General features: G+C 45.8%; 1 protein-coding gene across 1 annotated transcript in view; it reads left to right on the top strand.

The window, feature by feature from the left end:
• The window catches only part of LOC141176149 (uncharacterized), a 43,378-nt gene that overhangs the window by 15,180 nt on the left and 5,619 nt on the right, over positions 1-22,579 (top strand). The window contains exons 2-6 of the mRNA XM_073660146.1: positions 12,782-12,931; positions 13,062-13,241; positions 13,326-13,449; positions 13,533-13,630; positions 13,828-13,918. Coding sequence (XP_073516247.1) covers positions 12,839-12,931; positions 13,062-13,241; positions 13,326-13,449; positions 13,533-13,630; positions 13,828-13,918 — 586 coding nt within the window. The 5' untranslated portion in view covers positions 12,782-12,838. The remainder of the gene's footprint in view (positions 1-12,781; positions 12,932-13,061; positions 13,242-13,325; positions 13,450-13,532; positions 13,631-13,827; positions 13,919-22,579) is intronic.

Genomic DNA, 22,579 nt, shown 5'->3' on the forward strand with positions numbered 1-22,579 from the left:
TGCAGATTTCATGCGTTCCAATGCAAGTCAATGGCGGCGAAAATGCCGCGCTTTGGCAAAATAATTGGTAGTGCTGCGGATTTTTCTGCAATGATAATCCGCAGCGGAAATTTCCGCAGCATGTGCACAGCACATGGGATTATCATTGGCGAATATGGCAGACCTTCTACCAAGAATTTTTTAAGCGTTTCTGCAGCGGAATTGCTGCTGCGGAAACACTTAAAAAACGCATAGTGGGCACACAGCCTTACTGTGATGTATTTTGAAATTATGTCCAATGTTCACCATTTTTAATGTTTAGTGTTAGGACTCGCAAGTATGAGGACCCTTGACGTTTGGGTTGCGAGCTTGTGTATTTTGGCCAAAATATCGACCAATATCTCATGTGGTGTATTTATCTTCTACACTATTTTTCATCTTTTTTTCACATTTTTTGAAGGATGCAGCCAGGCCTCTTTAGTGTTGGCTGGGTGAATTGGGGCGTCTGTCTTGTGGGGGTGCACGTATATAGTGCTGGGCAGCCCGCCTGATCTAACAGTATGGGCGTCATCAACAAGCTGCAAGCCAGAAACTGTGCATCACACATATCTGTGTGACCGGCGCCCTATGCAGACTCCATCGATGTGCATGTATAATACTACACAGCCACCCCCTCCATGAATTGGTAGGTTAGTGAGTGGCTGTCTGCATCAGTATTTTGCACATGTGCTGGCCCCGCCTTTATCATGGAGGCTTGCTGCACCTGGTGTTGGTAAGGCATTATCTTTTACATAGGTTCTATTGGCGCAGATGTCACCGAGAAATATTTAAGGTTTTGCACGTCTTGCACTACGTGCCAGTTAACCGCCCCCACCTCTCACTTTTGAAGTCCCCTCGTGCCATTGCCCATTATTGAAGTGCCGTTCGAGAGAATTGCTATGGACTTGGTCAGTCCCCTGGTTGAATCTGCTTGTGGGCATCAATTTATATTGGTTATCCTGGACTATGTCACACGCTATCCTGAAGCGATTCCACTGAGAAACTCCTCCGCAAAGAGTATATCCCGTGAGTTGGTCCACGTTTTATCCCCAACTGTCTTTATGACAGAAAATACCCAAAAGTGACACCATTCTAAAAACTGCACCCCTCAAGGTGCTCAAAACCACATTCAAGAACGTTATTAACCCTTCAGGTGCTTCACAGGAATTTTTGGAATGTGGAAGAAAAAAATGAACATTTAACTTTTTTCACAAAAATGTTACTTTAGACCCAATTTTTTTTATTTTCACAGGGGTATCAAGAAAAAAATGTTGTGCAATTTCCCCTGGGCACGCAGATACCCCATATGTGGGGAAAAACCACTGTTTGGGCGCACGGCAGGGTTCGGAAGGGAAGGAGCGCCATTTGACTTTTTGATTGTAAAATTTGCTTGAATAATTAGCGGACGCCATGTTGCGTTTGGAGAGCCCCTGTGTGCCTAAACATTGGAGCTCCCCAACAAGTGACCCCATTTTGGAAACTAGACCCCCCCAATGCACCTATCTAGATTCATAGTGAGCTCTTGGAACCCCTAGGTGCTTCACAAATTGATCGTAAAAATGAAAAAGTATATTTTTTTTCACTCTTTCATTTTTACGAATCAATTTGTGAAGCACCTGGGGGTTTCAAGTGCTCACTATGCATCTAGATAGGTGCCTTGGGGGGGTCTAGTTTCCAAAATGGGGTCACTTGTGGGGGAGCTCCAATGTTTAGGCACACAGGGGCTCTCCAAACGCGACATGGTGTCCGCTAACAAATTGAATGGAAAATCGGCTCAAATTGTTAGCGGACACCATGTTGCGTTTGGAGAGCCCCTGTGTGCCTAAACAGTGGAAACCCCCCACAAGTGACCCCATTTTGGAAACTAGACCCCTCAAGGATTTTATCAAGGGGTATAGTGAACATTTTGAACCCAGAGGTACGACACAGAATTTGATAACATTAGGTCATCATATTGAATATGTTGTCATTAGTCTTGAGCGCAAGTGCTCGCTACTTGAGTTTGCATCGGGTATTCAGGTATGCACCATGTACTGCATGTGCTCGAGTGACATGCTCGAGTCCCTGCCCCGCATGTTTCACGGTTATTAGACACCCAAAAAAAAACATGCGGGGATCGCTCGTGCATGGCAGGCAATCCCCGCAAAGTGTTTTTGGCCGCGAAGCATATGGGGCGGAGACTCGAGCATGTCACTCAAATACCCACGATACTCCATGCATACCAGAGCACCCGATGCAAACTCAAGTAGCGAGCACTTGCTCTCAAGACTAATAACAACTTATTCAATATGATGACATAATGTTATCAAATTCTGTGTCGTACCTCCGGGTTCAACACTAGTCGCCATATCTTCATCTTTTTTTCTTACTTTTGAAAAAAATCACAACCCCATCACAACCCTAACCCCAGCCCTAACCCTAGCCAACCCTAACCGTAGCACAACCCTAACCCGAGAGTTTATTTTTTACGCCGTTCCTCGTGCGGTGTAAGTGATTAGACGACTTTATTCTTCGGGTCGGTGCGATTACAGCGATACCAGAATCATATCGGGTTTTTATGATTGACAGATGTCACACACTAAAAGACGCATTTTTTGTAAAATCTAGTTTTTGCATCGCCATATTTTGAGAGCTATCATTTTTCCAGATTTTGGCAGACAGAGTCATGTGATGGCTTGTTTTTTGCGGGATGAGTTGACATTTATATTGGTGCCATTTTCAGGCACGTGACATTTTTTGATCGCATTCTATTCCGATTTTTGGGAGGCAGAATAAACAAAAACCAACAATTCAGGAATTGTTTTTTTTTTTTTTCTGTTCTGCGTGTGGTAAAATTGATAAGGCAGCTTTATTCTTCGGGTCAGTACGTTTACAACGGTACCACATTTATATTGTTTTTCTATGTTTTGCACTTTTACATAATAAAAGCAATTTTATAGAAAAAATTATTTTTTAGCATCGCTTTATTCTGAGAGCTATAACTTTTTTATTTTTCGGCTGATGGAGCTGTATGGCGGCTTATTTTTTGTGGGACGAGATGACGTTTTCAGCGTTACCAATTTTATTTATATTCGTCTTTTTTATCGCGTGTTATTCCATTTTTTGTTTGGCGGTATGGTGATAAAGCATTGTTTTTTGCTTAGTTTCTTATTTATTTTTTTACCGTGTTCACTGAAGGGGTTAACTAGTGGGACAGTTTTATAGGTCAGGTCATTCCGGACACAGCGATACCAAATATGTGTACTTTTATTGTTTGTTTGTTTTTTTTTCATAATATTTATTGATGGGTACATTATATTTTTATTTTTGGTGGATTATTTTTTTTATATTTTTACAATTTTTTTTTTTTTTTTTCACTTTGACAGTTTTTTTACTTTTTTCGTTTGTCCCACTCTATGGGACTTTCACTTTTTTTACTCTGATCGCCTGCATGGCACAGGAATGGAGCACCATCCCTGTGCCATGCAGGCTGTCAGCGCTGGACAGGGAGAAGATAGTTTGGAAATGCTCTGCTCATGTCCAAAAAAATCTTCCTGCTGTCTGGTGACCCGGATGTTGTCATGATGACATCGGATCGTCATGGCAACATCCTGGAAGCCGCGGTAGACAGCGCTGGAGGCCGGAAGAGGAGGTGAGTATACCGATCACCTCCCCTTAGCCACCGCAATGCTGCGATCGACTTCTATCGCAGCATTGCGGGGGTTAATGTGCCGGGAGCGGTGCGGAACCGCTCCCTGCACATAGCACCGGGTGTCAGCTGTGACAATCAGCTAACACCCGGCGGCGATCGCGCCCGCACCGCTTGTGTGCGGGCGAAATCGCCAGGGCGTATTAATACGTATCTGGTCCATAAGGCCCAGGGAACAGATACGTATTAATACGCCCTATGTCGTAAAGGGGTTAATCTGACTATTCCTGAAAGAAAGGCCTTGGAGGAGTACATACAGACTAGCTTGGCTGCTGGTCACATTAGACCTTCTAAGTCGCCTGTGGCAGTTGGATTTTTCTTTGTTAAAAAAAAGGACGGCGGTTTACGTCCATGTCTGTATTTTTGTGAAATTAATAAGATTACCGTACGCAATTCCTACCCATTGCCGTTAATTCCTGACTTGTTTAACCAGTTAGTGGGGGCCAAGTGGTTCTCCAAAATTGATCTCCGGGGGGCATACAATTTGTTACAAGTGAAGGAGGGTGATGACTGGAAAACTGCTTTTAACACTCCGGTAGGTCATTTTGAGAATCTAGTGATGCCTTTTGGTCTTACCAATGCACCTGCATTTTTTCATAACCTTATTAATGACATCCTGAGACCTTTGATTGGTAAGAATGTGGTTGTGTATTTGGATGACATTTTGATTTACTCACCAGATCTAGAGTCCTATTGGCAGAGTGTACGTGAAGTTTTGCAGTTATTGAGTGATAATTCACTCTTTGCTAAGCTGGAGAAATGTGAGTTCGCTGTGCAGAAAATCAGTTTTTTGGGCTACATTGTCTCCAGCGAGGGCTTTGAGATGGTTCAGGCTGTGCAGGAATGGCCTAGGCCTATTGGTTTGAAATCTATACAGAGATTTTTGGGTTTTGCCAATTATTACAGGAAATTCGTTAAGAATTTTTCTGTAATTGTTAAAGCTCTAACCGATCTCACAAGGAAAGGTGCCAATACGGCCTAGTGGACTACTGAGGCCATTGAAGCGTTTGAGTATCTCAAAGAGAGGTTCAGTTCTGCCCCTATCCTTATGCTGCCTGATGAGACCAAGCCTTTTTTGGTCGAGGTCGATGCTTCATCGGTGGGGGTCGGAGCAGTTTTGTCTCAGGAGAACAAGGGTGGAGTATATCCTTGTGCCTTCTTTTCGAAAAAAATTTCTTAAACCAAACTGAATTATGATGTTGGAAATTGGGAGTTGCTTGCTATTAAACTTGCGTTTGAACATTGGCGTCATTTTTTGGAAGGCGCTAGATTTCCTAATCAGGTTTTCACAGATCATAAGAATTAGATCTATCTGGATGCTGCCAAGCGCTTGAATGCCCGTCAAGCTAGGTGGGCACTTTTTTTTTCTCGTTTTCATTTTTCTGTTATCCCTGGTACTAAGAATATTAAAGCCAATGCTTTATCTCGCAGCTTCTCTCCTACGGTCAGTGCAGAGGAGGAGGAGAGCATTTTACAGAAAGGAGTTGTGGTGGCGGCATTGGACTCCATTTTGGAGAATGGGATTCTGAAAGCTCAAGATGATGCTTCATCTAACACTCCCCATGGGAGGTTGTTCGTGCCTAGAGCCTTTAGGAGAGATTTATTTGTGGAGTGTCATGAGTCTCGGTTGGCAGGTCATCCAGGAATTTCAGAGACTAAGAGACTTATCAGTCACAGTTTTTGGTGGCCTGGATGGCAGAAGGAAGTCATCAAGTGGGTGCGTCAGTGTATTGTGTGTGTGCTAGGTCAAAAGGCTTCACATACTCCTGCTGCGGGGTTGCTTTGCCCTCTGGAGGTTCCTAGTGCGCCTTGGACGCATCTCACAATGGATTTTATTACTGATCTTCCTGTGTCCAAGGGTTTTACTGTCATCTGGGTGGTCGTGGACCGTTTTAGTAAGATGTCATTTATTTCCATCCATTAAGTTGCCCTGCGCCAAGACACTCGCTAAGGCGTTTGTTAAGGAGATTGTCAAGCTCCATGGCGTTCCCACGGATATTGTTTCTGATAGAGGACCTCAGTTTGTGGCTCGCTTTTAGCGTGCTTTTTGTGACAGGTTGGGAGTCCATTTGTCATTTTTGTCTGGTTATCATCCTGAGTCTAATGGACAGACTGAAAGAAAGAACCAGGATGTTGAACAGTTTTTGCATTGTTTTGTGGCTGACAATCAAGAGGTGTGGTCTGAGTTTCTGCCTCTCGCAGAATTTGCTCTTAACAATCATACATCCTCCTCTGCTGGGTGTTCTCCTTTTATTTTGTTGTACTGGGAGACATCCGTCTTTTGGTTCGTTCTCCAAATTGGGGTCGGGGGTGCCGGAGGAGGAGAATTTTTCCGGTGATTTGGAGAGAGTTTGGACTAATGTACGTTGCAACCTTCAAGAGGCTAACAAGAAGTCCAAGAAGTATTTTGACAGGAAACGTAAGGAGGTTTTGTTTACTGTGGGTGATATGGTTTGGTTGTCCTTGAAGAACCTGCGGTTGAGGATTCCCTCAAAAAAACTGAGCCCTAAGTTTGTGGGTCCATTTTAAGTGCTTCAGGTTGTTAACCCGTCTGCTGTTAGGTTGGATGTCCCTACTTCCTGGAAGATTAATCCTGTGTTTCATGTTTCCTTGTTGAAAAAGGCTGATGTATCTGATAGGGACGCCACTGTCACAGCTCCTCCTGTTGTGGAGGACTGCGAATATGAAATTTCTCGTATCTTGAATTCTAGATGGCATAGAGGGAGATTACAGTATCTTGTCTCCTGGAAGGGTTTCGGTCCCGAAGACGACTCCTGGGTAAGGACGGATGATGTCTCTGCCCCTAGGTTTGTTAAAACTTTCCACAGGAGGTTTCCGGATAGGCCTGTGCCTGGAGGATCCGGAGGATCCTCATAAAAGAGGGAGTACTGTTAGAACCCTCCTGTTTGCTTTTTCTATCTTGTGTTTTGCGGTCACTTGACCATCTGCCTTTATATTCCAGCTCCGCCCTTGTGGCTGTGCTGGACTTCAGTGTTTGACTGTCTCTCTAGCCAGGTGCTTCTGTGCCTTTCTCTGTCTAGTTCGCTTGGTCCTCTGGGACCTCTAGTACTTTTTGTCAGTTTGTCTTTTTGTGTTCTGCAACAACTTCTTTGTAGGAGGTGTCCCATTTTTGTCCCAGTCCTTAGTTCTTTTAGGGACCCCTCCCTTAATTTTATAGGTCTTCGCTCAGACTAGCCGAGGACTAAGGCGGGTCTGTTCATTAGGAACAGGCAGCCCGCTACATCGTAGGGATTCAGCTTAGTCTTACTGTAGGGACAGCTTTCCCCTATCTTTCCTTAATACATGTTGCAGATCATAACATTACCAACACCAGGTCAGATTACCAATGCACTGCAGGATGCAGCAAGCCTCCATGATAAAGGCGGGGCCAGCCCATGTGCAAAATACTGATGCAGACAGCCACTCACTAACCTACCATTTCATGGAGGGAGTGGCTGTGTAGTATTATACATGCACACCGATGGAGTCTGCATAGGGAGCCAGTCACACAGATATGTGTGATGCACATTGTCTGGCTTGCAGCCTATTGATGACACCCATACTATTAGATCAGATGGGCTGCCAAGCACTATATACATGCAAGCCCACCAGACAGATGCCCCAATTCACCCAGCCAACACTAAAGAGGCCTGGTGGGGTATTTATCATGTGGTGTATTTATCTTATACACTATTTTTCATCTTTTTTGCACATTTTTTTGCACTGTGCATCACACATATCTGTGTGACTGGCGTCCGCCCTATGCAGACTTCATCGGTGTGCATGTATAATACTACACAGCCACCCCCTCCATGAATTTGATAGGTTAGTGAGTGGCTGTCTGCATCAGTATTTTGCACATGTGCTGGCCCCGCCTTTATCATGGAGGCTTGCTGCATCCTGCAGTGCATTGGCAATCTGACCTGGTGTTGGTAAGGTATTATCTTTTACTGTGATTTTTTTTTAAATTATGTCCAATGTTCACCAATAGAACCTTTGCACGATCCGTTCCTGCGTTTTTTCCACTCCCAGATGTCCCCCCAAGACATGTGAATGGGCCATGTCCAACACCTTCCGTCTAAAGGGGCCCGGCACTATTAACTGCTCCACACTCTCCTCCCTCACTTTCTTGACCCGGTACAACAACTCCTTACTCATCATAAAATGGGGAAACCTTGTGTCAGCCCCCGACTCCTGTGCAACCCCATTTATAATAGTGACATTAATAAAGGCTTCTTTCAGAGTTAGGTCCCTATGTTGGGCAGACCCAAAATTTTCGCTTGTCACCCCTAACTCCGGAATGGCAGACTCAGGGGGAAGCCTGTCTGACTCTGGGTGTGGTGATACCTCATTAGGGTTAATTTTTTTCTTATCTGAGCCAGCGAACCCAAAACCCTTTCCCCACAGATCCCAAAACAAGCAAAAGTCCCAGCCTATAATAATAGGGTGCAACAAGTCCTGAATGACGCCGACCTCATGGGACTCTGTACCCTGGGCCGTTTCAATGTCCACTCTGGCCATAGGGTAGTCTTTAGCATCACCATGAATGCACTGAACGCTGACTTTTTTCCCCGGGATAATTTGGAGAGGAAGCGTGCCCCTCATAAGGGTCACCTGGCTCCCGGAGTCTAGCAGTGCCGTTACCTCCCATCTGTTCACCTTCACTTGACATGCTTGTGGCCTCTCGCTGGGTGGACAGTTCACACTGCTGGCTGGATAAGCATAATATGAACAACGTTGTCCTTTGCTGCCGTCCATCGGCTCAAGGGTCAGGGGACAACGGGCGGCTATATGGCCTGGGCCATGGCACCTCCAGCAACCAACATCACCTGTATGGACCTTGGGCACCACCTCCCTCGTCCATTTGGACCTTGGAAGTGCCACTACCTTTTGGGCCTCCACCCCTCTGTTGGGAACCCCAGTATGTAGTGGGCAGCCTTTCCAAGGAACCTTCAACCCCCTGGTATCTGTCGATCAGTCCGACCAGTTCATCCGCATTCCGGGATCACCCTGGGCAACCCAAAGCTGTATGGGTCTCAGCAGGGAGTGCACAAACCGGTCCATCACTACCCACTCTACCATCTGTGCAGGCATTGAGGACTCCGGCTGCAGCCACTTCTGGACCAGGTGTAGCAGGTCAAACATTTGGGATGGAGGTGGTTTGTTCCGGTGATACAAACCCGCTGTGCCCTGATAGTCATTGTCAACCCCAAGCGTGTGAGAGTCTCAGTTTTTAGCTTGCCATGCTCTTTGGCATCCTGCAAAGCTAAATCATAGTACGCCTTTTGGGCGTACTATGCAAAGCTAAATAGGGCGTCCTGCAAAGCTAAATCATAGTACGCCTACTAGGCGTACTTCTGGGGCTCTCCAAGTCAAGTATGGCGACAGTACCTTTGCCCACTGCTCTTGTGGAAATTTCTCCCTCTCGGCGACCCTTTGAAACACCGTCAGGAAGGTCTCAACGTCATCCCCCGGGGTCATTTTCTGCAAAGCAGATCATACCGCCTTCCGGACATGGGAGTCATCAGTCGGACCTGGGATTGGAGCGCTCATCCTGCCCTGGATGGCGGTTGCCAGAAGCTGCATCTGCTGATGTTGTTCCTGCTAGTGCTGCTGGATCTGCTGTAACTACAGCCTGTTGGTCTCCTGTTGATGCTGCTGCGACTGGACCAGGTGTTTCAGCAGGTCCTCCATTTTGTCTGGCGATGCTTGCTGGCTTGCGACAGACTTCACCCAGTGCATGCAGTCCACCCTGTAGCAGTCACACGTCTCTGCTGGGAATGCTGCCCGCAAGTCTAACACCAATTGTGGAGGTTTTACTCACTTGGGTGTGACGGGAGGAAAACAGGAAGCATGTTCCTTTAAAAGTTCATGTGGGTTTATTGCTTCATAAACCCAGAAGCCAGACAGAAAAGAAAACAGCCTTTAGATCAGGCAAACAAAGTAAATGTCCTTAGCAGGTCTCTGCTCAGCCAGGCCTGTGTGCCACACAAGCTGGGGTAGCGTCCAGTGTCCTGGCTTGGTCTGAAGATAAACATACAGTCATGGCCAAAAGTTTTGAGAATGACACCAAAATTATATTTTCACATGATCTGCTGGCCTCTGGTTTTTATTAGTGTTTGTCTGATGTTTATATCACATACCGAAATATAATTGCAATCATATTATGAGTACCAATAGGTTATATTGACAGTTAGAATGAGTTAATGCAGCAAGTCAATATTTGCAGTGTTGCCCCTTCTTCTTCAAAACCTCTGTAATTCTCCCTGGCATGCTCTCAATCAACTTTTGGACCAAATCCTGACTGATAGCAGTCCATTCTTGCATAATCAATGCTTGCATTTTGCCAGAATTTGTTGGTTTTTGTTTGTCCACCCGTCTCTTGATGATTGACCACAAGTTCTCAATGGGATTAAGATCTGGGGAGTTTCCAGGCCATGGACCCAAAATCTCTATGTTTTGTTCCATGAGCCATTTAGTTATCACCTTTGCTTTATGGCAAGGTGCTCCATCATGCTGGAAAAGGCAGTGTTGGGCGCCAAACTGCTCTTGGACGGTTGGGAGAAGTTGCTCTTGGAGGACATTCTGGTACCATTCTTTATTCATGGCTGTGTTTTTAGGCAAGAGTGTGAGTGAGCCGATTCCCTTGGCTGAGAAGCAACCCCACACATGAATGGTTTCAGGATGCTTTACAGTTGGCATGAGACAAGACTGGTGGTAGCGCTCACCTCTTCTTCTCCGAATAAGCTGTTTTCCAGATGTCCCAAACAATCAAAAAGGGGATTCATCAGAGAAAATGACTTTGCCCCAGTCCTCAGCAGTCCACTCCCTGTACCTTTTGCAGAATATCAGTCGGTCCCTGATGTTTTTTCTGGAGAGAAGTGGCTTCTTTGCTGCCCTCCTTGAAACCAGCCCTTGCTCAAAGAGTCTCCGCCTCACAGTGCCTGCAGAAGCACTCACACCAGCCTGCTGCCATTCCTGAGCAAGCTCGGCACTGCTGGTAGTCCGATCCCGCAGCTGAAACAGTTTTAAGATACGGTCCTGGCGCTTGCTGGTCTTTCTTTGGCGCCCTGGAGCCTTTTTGACAACAATGGAAGCTCTCTCCTTGAAGTTCTTGATGATGCGATAGATTGTTGACTGAGGTGCAATCTTTGTAGCTGTGATACTCTTCCCTGTTAGGCCATTTTTGTGCAGTGCAATGATGGCTGCACGTGTTTCTTTAGAGATAACCATGGTTAACTGAAGAGAAACAATGATACCAAGAACCAGCCTCCTTTTAAAGCGTCCAGTGATGTCATTCTTACTTAATCATGACTGATTGATCGTCCAGTGATGTCATTCTTACTTAATCATGACTGATTGATCGCCAGCCCTGTCCTCATCAACACCCACACCTGTGTTAATGGATCAATCACTAAAACGATGTTAGCTGCACCTTTTAAGGCAGGACTGCAATGATGTTGAAATGTGTTTTGGGGGTTAAAGTTCATTTTCTGGGCAAATATTGACTTTGCAAGTACAGTAATTGCTGTTAAGCTGATCACTCTTTGACATTCAGGAGTATATGCAAATTGCCATTACAAAAAATGAAGCAGTAAACTTTGGAAAAATTACTATTTGTCTCATTCTCAATACTTTTGGCCATGACTGTACACAGGAGGCCTTCTCCCTCCAAACACACAGACCATGTGCCAAACAACAGCCTCCATTTTATAGGCTGTTAACCACACCCAGAGGTGAGGTATGTGGGGGGTAGCTGGACCCGCCCATTATCTCCTAGCCTAACCGTAACCCGGCTCCCAGGTGCACCAAACAATCCTCTTAGTGCTTATGTGCCCTAGAGAAACACTCCGGGTTACATCACAGAGACCAGCCATCTCTGTGACACATACCTCCCATCAACTACGCGACCATTAGCCACCTTACAGTACCTTGATACATATCTGGTTTTATGATTACCCCACACTGATGAAAGGGAATCTATCACCCCCTGGGACTTATCTGACCTCTAATATTGGCATACAGGTGATAGAAATGTGAATCTATACATACCTGAATGCCTCATATTAGAGGTCTGTTTGCTGAGAAATTGCTTTTTATTCAGTGAAGATTCTGATGCTTGCTGGCCGTGGGGTAGTCGGTGGAGTGGATTCCCTTTAATAAATACTCACTTAGCTCCATTCTTCATGCAGATACTAATAAATACAGGACCTATGAGATTTTTACCATATGATAGTTGGATAGTTAGGGGTGTATCATCCATAGCAGCAGCCCACAGGGCCACTATGGTGCCCGTGAAAAAAACACAGAATTTGAGCTTGGTTTAAGTTGGTATCCATGCAGCATATCAATGCATGTTTACTATGGCCATAAATCAGAAAAAAAACCTTTAAGAAGAAAAATGATCATAAACCCTGCTGTAAATAAATAAAAACCAAAAGTGCATTTAAATAAAATAGGGTTCCTAGTAACACTGTTTTTGATCAAAAATAGCATGAAAGCTATCCCACCATGGCAAGATGAACCCATTCGGGATAGTCCTACTCTGTTTAATATTAAAAACCTTACCATGTATCAAAGCCTCAAACTTCTGTGTGTGAATCAGACATGAGATCTAATGTGATAGAAGATTACAGTCCGGGGAAGACGGAAAACATTCATATAGGCGACCGGAGGAGATGTAGTCAGTGAAGAAATCTGGCTAAATATGTTTCTAGAGCCATAGTAGAAGATGAAGATGTTGTCCTCCTCATGAAGTAGTTATTTCTCATGTCAGGTGTAATGAATATCTCCTGCAGTATTGCTAATGCCGATTCCAGTGTCGGTAAATGAGAGAAGAATTAGCGTTATGGAAGATGAGTCTTTGAGAAACGTGTTCAGCTGCAGACTCCGAGGAATAAACTGCTTGTTGTATGTGGCCTAAAATATATAGGTTTTATTACTAGATGTAAAGCAGAAAACGAAATACTGTAAAATAATAAATCTCCTCATATGTTTCCTTTTATTATCTCCAGTAATTGTATTATCACACAGGATTTTTATGATGTTACATCGGCTCATCATCTTCTCATTCAGGTCCCTACAATATCAGATCCTCTCAGTGAAGATTTTCTATTTAAGATAATTTTCCTTATGGACCCATCAAATATGGATATGGACAGAGACAAGATGGCGGAGAGGATATTACACCTCACCCTAGAGATCCTCTTCCGTCTTACTGGAGAGGTGAGAGATTCTGATGACGTCACATTACATCATTCTTATATATGGGAATAACAGATGGACAGAACTGGAGAGGTGAGGACTCTGGAAATGTCTGTAGTGAGATTTATTAATGTGTCTCTCCCATAACCAGGATTACACAGTAGTGAAGAAGACCTCTAGAGAGCGCCGTCAGGACCCTGTGTCTGAGGGATGGAGAAGACCCCTGTGCCCAATCATGGGGCCTCCACCTCACCCCCTGATACATGAGGACATCAATGACCAGAAGATCCTAGAACTCACCTACAAAATGATTGAGCTGCTGACAGGAGAGGTGACACTGCTGGGAATGCTGGGACATTATACTGTAACGCTATGAAGGAATTCGGGAGGATGACTGTATCATTGTATGTGTCAGGTTCCTATAAGATGTCAAGATGTCGCTGTCTATTTCTCCATGGAGGAATGGGAGTATTTAGAAGGACACAAAGATTTGTACAAAGACGTCATGATGGAGGTTCCCCAGCCCCTCACATCACCAGGTAATAGACAGGACTAAATACACACGGCCTATAATTATCTGTATGTAAAGAATGAATTCAGTCCCTGTATGTGTTTCCTCCAGATCTATCCAGTAAGAGGACAACACCAGAGAGATGTCCCCGTCCTCTTCTTCCACAGGACTGTAAACAAGAAGATCCCAATGTTCCTCAGGATCATCAGGTAGATGGAGAGAAGGTGCCATGAGATCTCCCCTATGATGTGTAGACATCTGTGAAGGTCTTGTGTTCAGTCTTGTTTTATCCACCAGTATTATATGTTATATACTTGTGTAATGAGAACGGTGGAGATGGCAGGATTAGAGCTGATCATAGATGTGACTTCTCATCTGTTTGTGACTTTTACAATACTTGTTTCAGAGTGAAGATCTGACCCATATTAATACTATAGAGACATATGTAAGGGGTGATGAGCGGTGTAAGGAGGAGATTCCTACATATGACTACCCAGGTGAGTAGTAACCACTAAATGCAGAGAAGTCACAGATTATTCTCAGTCACCGGCTGTGGCTGCTTTATCGCTGGTGTAGTCCGGCCGTATCACAATCGTGTGATCACCATTTTGCCTCTAGACCACAACATTCTCTTCCACCCAAAACTGTTCAAATGATTTTGGGCATTGAAACCCTTTTCCATAGAAGTTACAACCTGGATTTTCCACCTATTCCCTGTGATTAGGAGACGTTGACCGTTACCTGCCCAGATCTGTAAACCACAAAGCCAGAAAATCACTTGAAGAAAAATATTATGATGGGCCTGTAAGAGAAAGCGGAGGGTAATGATGCTGTTGGCTTCCTAGAACCCTGATATCTTATTGGATGAATCTACCTTCTCTCCCTTCTGTTCTGCTGAATGTGCTCATATGGTCCCTACAAGACCAGGTCCAGTCTTTCTGGCCAAATTTCACATTTATGATCTACAACATTAAATGTGCAGTGAGGGCCAAGTGTGAATTTCTGTACAATAACAACAGAGTTTCCCTTTATCCTGAGTTTTAAATTTCTTTTAAAACCAACTAACTTCAAGCCAGATTGTGATAAACTATACAGAAAACATTACACCTGTGCCATGATATATCTCTCAGCTAAATTTAAGACGTCTCATCTCTGCACTATTATAAAAAGTTCTCTTTGAATTTGTAATATTTCTTCTTGAAACTCATCTGACAGAAAATATTGGCCCTTATGATAGTTTAGATTGCCAAGAGTAGTGTTGAGCGAATTTGTTCGGCGAATGTTCGAAAGTTTCAAATTCGGCACGAATATGGCACATTCGGATTCAAGATCGCAAAGGCGAGCAAATTTTCTTAAAATCGAAAAAGTTAGATGAATTTGCACTGGACCGCGAATACAGGGCAACCACGGCGTTTTGAACAGTTTTGTTAGCATAGTGCAAGTGTATGATGGGCGGTGACATGTGCCAGGTGAGTGTGGAGAGCTTAGAACAGGTCAGATCAGCGGCCCAATGTTTTTTGTTTTTTTCTGTGGGCGGTAACTTTAACTGAGGAAAGCGCAGCCAGCCAATCATAGCGCAGGAATCATCTACACTGTCCAGACATAAGGGCTTCTGCAATTGGCTGCAGAAATCACATGTCCTCTCAATATAAAAAGCGGCCATGTTCCCTCAGTGCCATTATATCCATGTCACTGCTGGAGACAGACGCAGCTCAGAGTTCTCCTGTGTAATGAGAGATATTAGCTAGATAGATGGGCGCTTGTATCGTAGTCAGATAGTGTAGATAATTCCTGGCCTGTGTACCTCTGCAACCTATGGTGCAGCACATTTTTGGTGTTCCTGTGCAAGTACTGAGATTCTGACAGAAACAGATGGCCCATGCCATACAATAGTGCTGTGCACCGCTGGTATAGAGCTCCATGTCTCAGGATACCTTGAATCTTTTTTTGCAATTGCTAATGTGATCAAGCAAGCGCAGCGCACCTTTTCATTTAGTGGGGTTGAAATTGTGCTCTGCACAGTCTGCAGAGCTTCATATTGCAGAGTACAAAATCTGTTTTTTTCTGTTGCTATTGTGATATTGAAAGCTGTGTGCACTAAAGTTTTTTTTAGTGTCTGAAACCAACTCAAGTTCAACTCCGCTAAAATAGTATCTGAGTAAAAAAATACATTTTTCCAGCTGGACGCAGAGCTTATGCAGTGTAACCCAAAAATATTTTTTGCTCTGAGTAAAGTGATACAGCTGGCTAGATCTGAGTTTGAAACATTTTGGAGCATATATTCTATGTTATATTGGCCTCATCCACATTCAAAAAAATAATTCTTCTGTTCCTAAAGTAATACAGTAGGGGACATCTCAGTTTGAAATTGTTTGGAGAATATCTTGTAGGTTTTATCGGCCTCATGCACACTAACAAATTTCTTTTGTCTGTTAGTAACCTTATACGGCAGGCCATATCTTACCTTGTCATTTAGTGTCGCTGAAATTTAGGTGTGTGCTGTGTTATTGCACAGGAAAAAACATATTTTTTTTTAGTTAACTGCGTGCTCCTACCACTGTATCTGACCAACATGAGTGGGAAAAAGAGAGGGCGTGGTGGAAGGGGAATAGGCTTGGTGTTCAATGTGTACGTGGGGTACGTGGTAATGTTAGTGAAAGCACCACATCACAACTGCCCAACTGACTGTAGCGAACGACAGATGGGCGAGTCTGTAGAACTCTTCACCCATTCTACTGCATGGACATAAGAAGTGTACTCCAAACAGTCACAGAGTAAAGAGGAGGAAAGCATCTGCACCGATGCCCAAAATTTTTTTAGCTTGAATTCGGGGCAGGATGAAGTAGGGTCCGAGCAGGTTCCTGACCCTCGTCACCAGACGTTAACCGCAGGGGAGGGAGGTGATCCCGATGAGACTCGGATACCTGAGGCTCATGCGGACTGTACTGTGCTGTCAGGGCAACAAGAGGAGAGGGGTCACTCTGAGGTCTGAGGGCGAGGAATGGGATAACACATTGGATGATGACGAGGTTGAAGATCCTACTTGGTGTGAACCCATAGTCACGCAGCCGAGTAGCTCATCTGAGGAGGTGGAGTAGGATGACGAGGAGGTTACATTTCGCCCTACGGCGCAGACATGGAGTGATGCAAGCACGAGGAGCACTGCATCCTTAGCCACAACCGTGGCTGTGGCCAGCAGCTGTCATGGGTCTGCAGCTCGCAGTGGCAGCAAGGGTTGCCTAGTATGGGCCTTTTTGGTCACTGCAAAAGGATGAGCCAACTCACGTTTTTTGCAAACTTTGCGATAAAAAACTCAGTAAATTTGACTACTACATGCATGAACGTTCACATGCTCAAACAACATTCTTTACCCTGCGAATCTTACTGCGCTGAAATGCGGAACAGCGCACCTCAACAACCATCATCTGCCCCAGCAAACGCATCCGCTGCTTCTTCCTCCTTCTCTGTTACCATGCCAAGTATTGTCACGCAGGTCTCCCATCGCAGAAACTCTGGTTCTTTACCCGCTCCAGTCAGGCTGAGTGACAGCCCTTCAGCTCTAATGGAAGCGGACACACCTGCTGTGTTCGTTTCAATGAACACACCGCATGTTTCTAAATCCACCGTAACATCTGCACCTCACTCACACTCCACCAGTTTTTCTGGTTCACCATACTCCGCTCTCTCAGCACCTTAGCCAGCCCTCGGTCCCGCAGTTGTGGTCACGTAAAAGATTGTTTCATTCTACGCATGACAAAGCTAAGAGGTTGAACACCACCATCTCCAATCTGTTGGCCACGTAAATGCTGCCTTTCTGCCTGGTAGATACAGACGGTTTCCGAAAAATGATGGCCGTCGCAGTCCCCCAGTACCAGTTGCCCAGTCGCCATTACTTCTCTAAGAAAGCTGTGCCTGCGCTATACCAGCATGTCGCAGACAACATCACCCGTTCCTTGTCTAAATCTATGTGTGCCAGGGTGCATTTCACCTCAGACACCTGGATGAGTAAGCAAGGCCAAGGGCTTTACATCTCGCTGACTAGGCACTGGGTGACTCTGGTGGCTGTGGGGGCAGGCGGGGAAGGAGCTGCTCCACAAATCTTGGAATCCCCAAGGCTTGCAGGAGAAACCTCTGTATTTCCCACTTCCTCCACTGCTTTTGCATCCTCCACCTCCTCTAGGGCCTCCACCTGCGCACTCAACCTCTGCCTTAACAAGACACCGCGTTCCAAGGTGCGGAGCGAATACACACCACCTCCTTACTGCGCAGTCAGGGCTCTCCATAATCAGGCAGTCTTCAAATTAATATGCTTTGGAGATCTCAATCATACAGGTGAAGAGTTGTGGGCAGCTCTCCAGGCTCAGTTTGAGCAATGGCTGTCTCCGCTGAACCTAGAACCAGGGAAGGCCGTGTGCGATAACGGTGCGAACCTGTTATTGGCCCTAGGCCTAGGCAAGATCGCACACGTGTCTTGCATGGCTCACGTCCTCAACCTGGTGGTACAGCGATTTCTCCGCCACTATCCTGGCCTGGATGAGCTGCTTCACAAAGTACGGAAGCTGTGTGCTCACTTCCGACGTTCGCACCCCTCATGTCATCGACTTGCATCGATACAGAGGTCTTTGTCCGTGCCAGTTAACAGGTTGATCTTCGATGGCCGACGCGGTGGAATTCCACTCTGCACATGTTGCAGCAACTGTGCCAGCAGCAACGAGCTCTGGCACAGTATGTCATGACGTATAGCTTGGGGCAACACAGTACGGACTTGGAGCATATCACGTTTGTGGAGTGGGAACAGATTAGGGACCTCTGCACATTCTGCACGGTTTTGAAATGGCTACTAAACTGGTTAGCACTGACGATGCCATCATCAACATCACTATTCCGGACATATACATGATGGAGCAAACTTTGAATAACCTGCAGCAGGAGGTGCTGGCCCCAGAACAAGAGGAGGATGCGGAAGGGATACCAATGTCTCAAATTTCCAGACTGTCGTCACACAGGCTTATGCCAAGTGACGCTGGATTACAGCGATCGAGGGGGTTTGGTGATACCAGGCAAACTGTTAGTGAAGGTGCAAGAGCCGAAGAACTAATGGAGGAGGAGGTGATGGGCGAGCAGCTGTCAGAGGATGATGAGGATAATCATCCCCTCTTGTTTGAACGTGGTTGGCTGGAGGGGACGTAGGAAACAAGCATCAGTGTTACGCAGCCCACAATACAGCCTGGCTTTGGACCTCCTGGAAGAGCCCGACATATAAGTGCCTTCTTGATGCACTATCTGCAACATGATCCCTGTATAGCTAGGATTCGAAATAATGCTGACTACTGGGTTGCCACTCTGTTATAACGTGGATCTGAGTCAATTTTGCCAGATGCTTCCCGCCCTGAAAAGGGACCCGCTTATGTTGGAGTATCGAAACAAGCTTTTAAGCAACCTTTAATAGAGGTTTTCCCCAAGATAACAGTGAGGCACACAGTGTGCGTCGCAGCTGTAGTCTTTCAACCTCCGGCACGTCAGCTCGTCAACGCCAAAACATTAGCAACAGCAGCAGAGTAAGTGGCAGAAGCAATTTCTGGGAGTCCTTTCACACATTTTTTGCACAAGCTCGTGATGACATTGATGCCACTTCGGTGATGTTAGGCCCTCATTTAGGGCAATGTGAACACTCCTGGTTAGGTCTCCATCTCCTGGGTTGGCTGTACTGGAAGAGGTGTGGGTTTTATTTACACTATTTCTACTGTAGTGAAATTGATTAGACGTTGCTAGTGTCTGCCACAAATTTTTTTGAAATATGGAGAATCATGATTGGGTCTCCATCTATTGGGTTGGCTGTAGAGGAACTAGTTTTGGCCTCCTTTGCAATACTTATACTCTAGTGAAATTGATGCCACTTCGGTGGTGTTAGGCCCTCATTTAGGGCAATGTGAACACTCCTGGTTAAGTCTCCATCTCTTGGGTTGTTTGTACTGGATGAGATGTGGGCCGCTAATTTTTGGAAATATGGGGAATCCTGAATGGTTCTCCATCCATTGGGTTGACTGTAGTGGAAGAGGTTTTGGTCTCCATGCATTTCTATAGTTATGGAGTGAATGTAGTGAAATTGAGCATTTGGTGCAGATATTGTTCTCCCCAAACGGGTACGCAAACATAATAAACTCAAAATAGATTTTCAAAAAGCAACCATCAGCCGCCCCATCAAACACCTCTGCTGCTTCTTCCTCCTCCTCTGTTACCGTGCCAAGTTGTCACGCAGGTGTCCGACAGAACCAGCTGTATACCCACTGCAGTTAGGCTGAGTGACAGCCAGTCAGCTGTAAGTGAAACGGACATGCCTGCTGTGTTTGTTTCTCTGAGCACACCACACGTTTCTTAATCCACCGTAACATATCCACATGCACCTCACTCACGGTCTATCGGTTTGTCCGTTTCACCATACTCTGCCCTTTCTCAGTACTGCAGCCAGCCCTCAATCCCGCTGTTGTAGTCACGTAAAAGACTGTTTCATCCCACACACGACAAAGCTAAGAGGTTGAACTCCACATTCTCCAATCTGTTGGCCATGGAAAGGGTGATCTTAGGCCCTATTTTTTTAAATGTAAACACTTCCGATTGAATCTGCATCTCTTGCGTTGGCTGTAGTGGGACAGGTATGGGTCTGCGTTAAACTACTTGTAGTCTGATGACATTGGTGCCACTTCGGTGGTGTTAGGCCCTCATTTAAGGCAATGTGAACACTCCTGGTTAGGTCCCCATCTTCTGGGTTGGCTATACTGGAAGAGGTGTGGGTCTTATTTACACTATTTCTACTGTAGTGAAATTGATGCCACTTTGCTGACGTCTGCCACTAATTTTTTTAAATGTGGGGAATCCTAATTGGGTCTCCATCTATTGGGTTGGCTGTAGTGGAACCTTCCTGTTCTGCAGTCTAAGTTGTGTAAGGTTGTGTACCAGTCCTTGCTGCACTCCTGATACAGACTCTGCCTGCTGCACTCCTGATACAGACTCTGCCTGCTGCACTCCTGATAAAGACTCTGCCTGCTGCTCTCCTGATACAGACTCTGCCTGCTGCACTCCCGATACAGACTCTGCCTGCTGCACTCCCGATACAGACTCTGCCTGCTGCACTCCCGATACAGACTCTGCCTGCTGCACTCCCGATACAGACTCTGCCTGCTGCACTCCTGATACAGACTCTGCCTGCTGCACTCCCGATACAGGCTCTGCCTGCTGCACTCCCGATACAGGCTCTGCCTGCTGCACTCCCGATACAGACTCTGCCTGCTGCACTCCCGATACAGACTCTGCCTGCTGCACTCCCGATACAGACTCTGCCTGCTGCACTCCCGATACAGACTCTGCCTGCTGCACTCCCGATACAGACTCTGCCTGCTGCACTCCCGATACAGACTCTGCCTGCACCGCCATCTAGTCTGTTCTACTGGGTCCAGCTGCTGAGCGTCCGTTGGTCTGTCCTGGAGTGGCACCTGGCGTTCACCGGGAGCCAAGTCTAACCTCACCATCAGAGGCTCTAGTGAACAGTCCGGTGCTCGCTTAGTCACGCCCCTCCAGGCTCTCCGGGTTCCCTGGCACAGTGGATCCACAAACCATGTCCGTGCCTGTGCGCCCTCGCAGGCATGGTCCTCTCTCCTGTTGTACCAGTCGGTGACCCCTTTTGACATGTAAAGCGCAACTGAATAAATTTCGCTGCCACAGTAATAATAATTACAGTACTTGTACTCTGGGTCAATTGATGGCACTTCCCTAATTTGATGTGTTTTCGCAGCTTTTGGTCCCGTTTCTAGGTGTTCCCTATGCATTTTTTTGGTCCCCCCATTGACTCCTATGGGATTCGGAAATGTTTGACGAATATTCGACTAATAAATTCTGCGAATATCAATTTGTTCTGCTAACTTTTCAGAACCGAACATTGAAATGTTCGCTCATGCCTAGCCAAGAGCCACCGAGCACCATACTCCAATTACCACAGAGAGGTTTCACCACTAATTACTCACTACTTACTGATGGAGACTGTTGAGATTGATCATTTCAGTAGATGTTATTGTCTATACTCATAGTTTTGACTATAGTAGTTAGTGCCCAAAATACTGTGATTTAACCCCGTCCTGCAGCCAGTTTTGTGTTCCTATCTGGGCCCATTTTTCAAATCTGACGCGTGTCACTTTATATGGTGATAACTTTGAGATTCTTCACAAAGGATAATAAGAAACAAATGGACCTTACAAATTATATTCCAACTTCTCTTGAATCCGACAATACCCGATATACGGTTGTACACTACTGTGTGGGCACATGGCAGGTTAAGAAGGGAAGGAGCGCCATTTAGCTATTTGAATGCAGATTTTGCTGGGATAGTTTGCAGACACAATGTATTGGGGACGCTGTTCACTGTCACCTGGCAGCTCAACATATGGCTACCACAAACAGGCTTGGCGCTATCTACTCCATTTTCCAGATCCCAGGGTTTGCCTTGCTCATCACCCTTTAACCCCTCTACATGGATTTGGACTTAGACAGAGACCCCTAGGCTTGGGCCACAGTGTTACCTAATGTTCTGTGGTGTGAGATGGCAAGAAGAGTAGTCAGATAGCCGGGTCAGAACATGGAGGTCAGAGAAAATACAAAATCAGAAGACACAAAAGTAGTCAGTAAACGGGCCGAGGTCACAACAGGGAACAAATACACAAGCCCGGGAGCTGAGCACAGAGGACTGAACCAGAGGAGAACAAGGCTGTATCTGGCAGCTTCCGGCAATATGCTTCCAGCTTTAGTAGGGTGCGGTGCTTTCCAAATGCAGGGAGCAGATTACTCCAGCTGGACAGCACACACACCCATACTGCCAGACTGGATGGTACTACTGGTCCCAGCAACCCTAATCTTAGTGGCTGGACAGAGACTGCGCCGCCCAGAGCTTCTGGTTCTGACGTCTCCTCCATCACCAGCGCCACCTGCCGGATGAATAAGGCGGCTCCTGGTGAGAGAAGCAGACGTCACAGGAGCAGATCCCAGAGGAGATGGGACCCACCATTTACAGAAGCCCTAATGTGACCAAATTGCAGAAATCCAGAGCAGTAGAAATCCCCATAAAGTGACTCCATTTTGGAAATTATAACCCTCAGTAAAATAATCTATAG

The sequence above is a fragment of the Phyllobates terribilis genome, unplaced genomic scaffold (assembly GCF_046119375.1).
Source record: "Phyllobates terribilis strain yellow unplaced genomic scaffold, ASM4611937v1 Scaffold_17__1_contigs__length_24005725, whole genome shotgun sequence".
NCBI lineage: Eukaryota > Metazoa > Chordata > Amphibia > Anura > Dendrobatidae > Phyllobates > Phyllobates terribilis.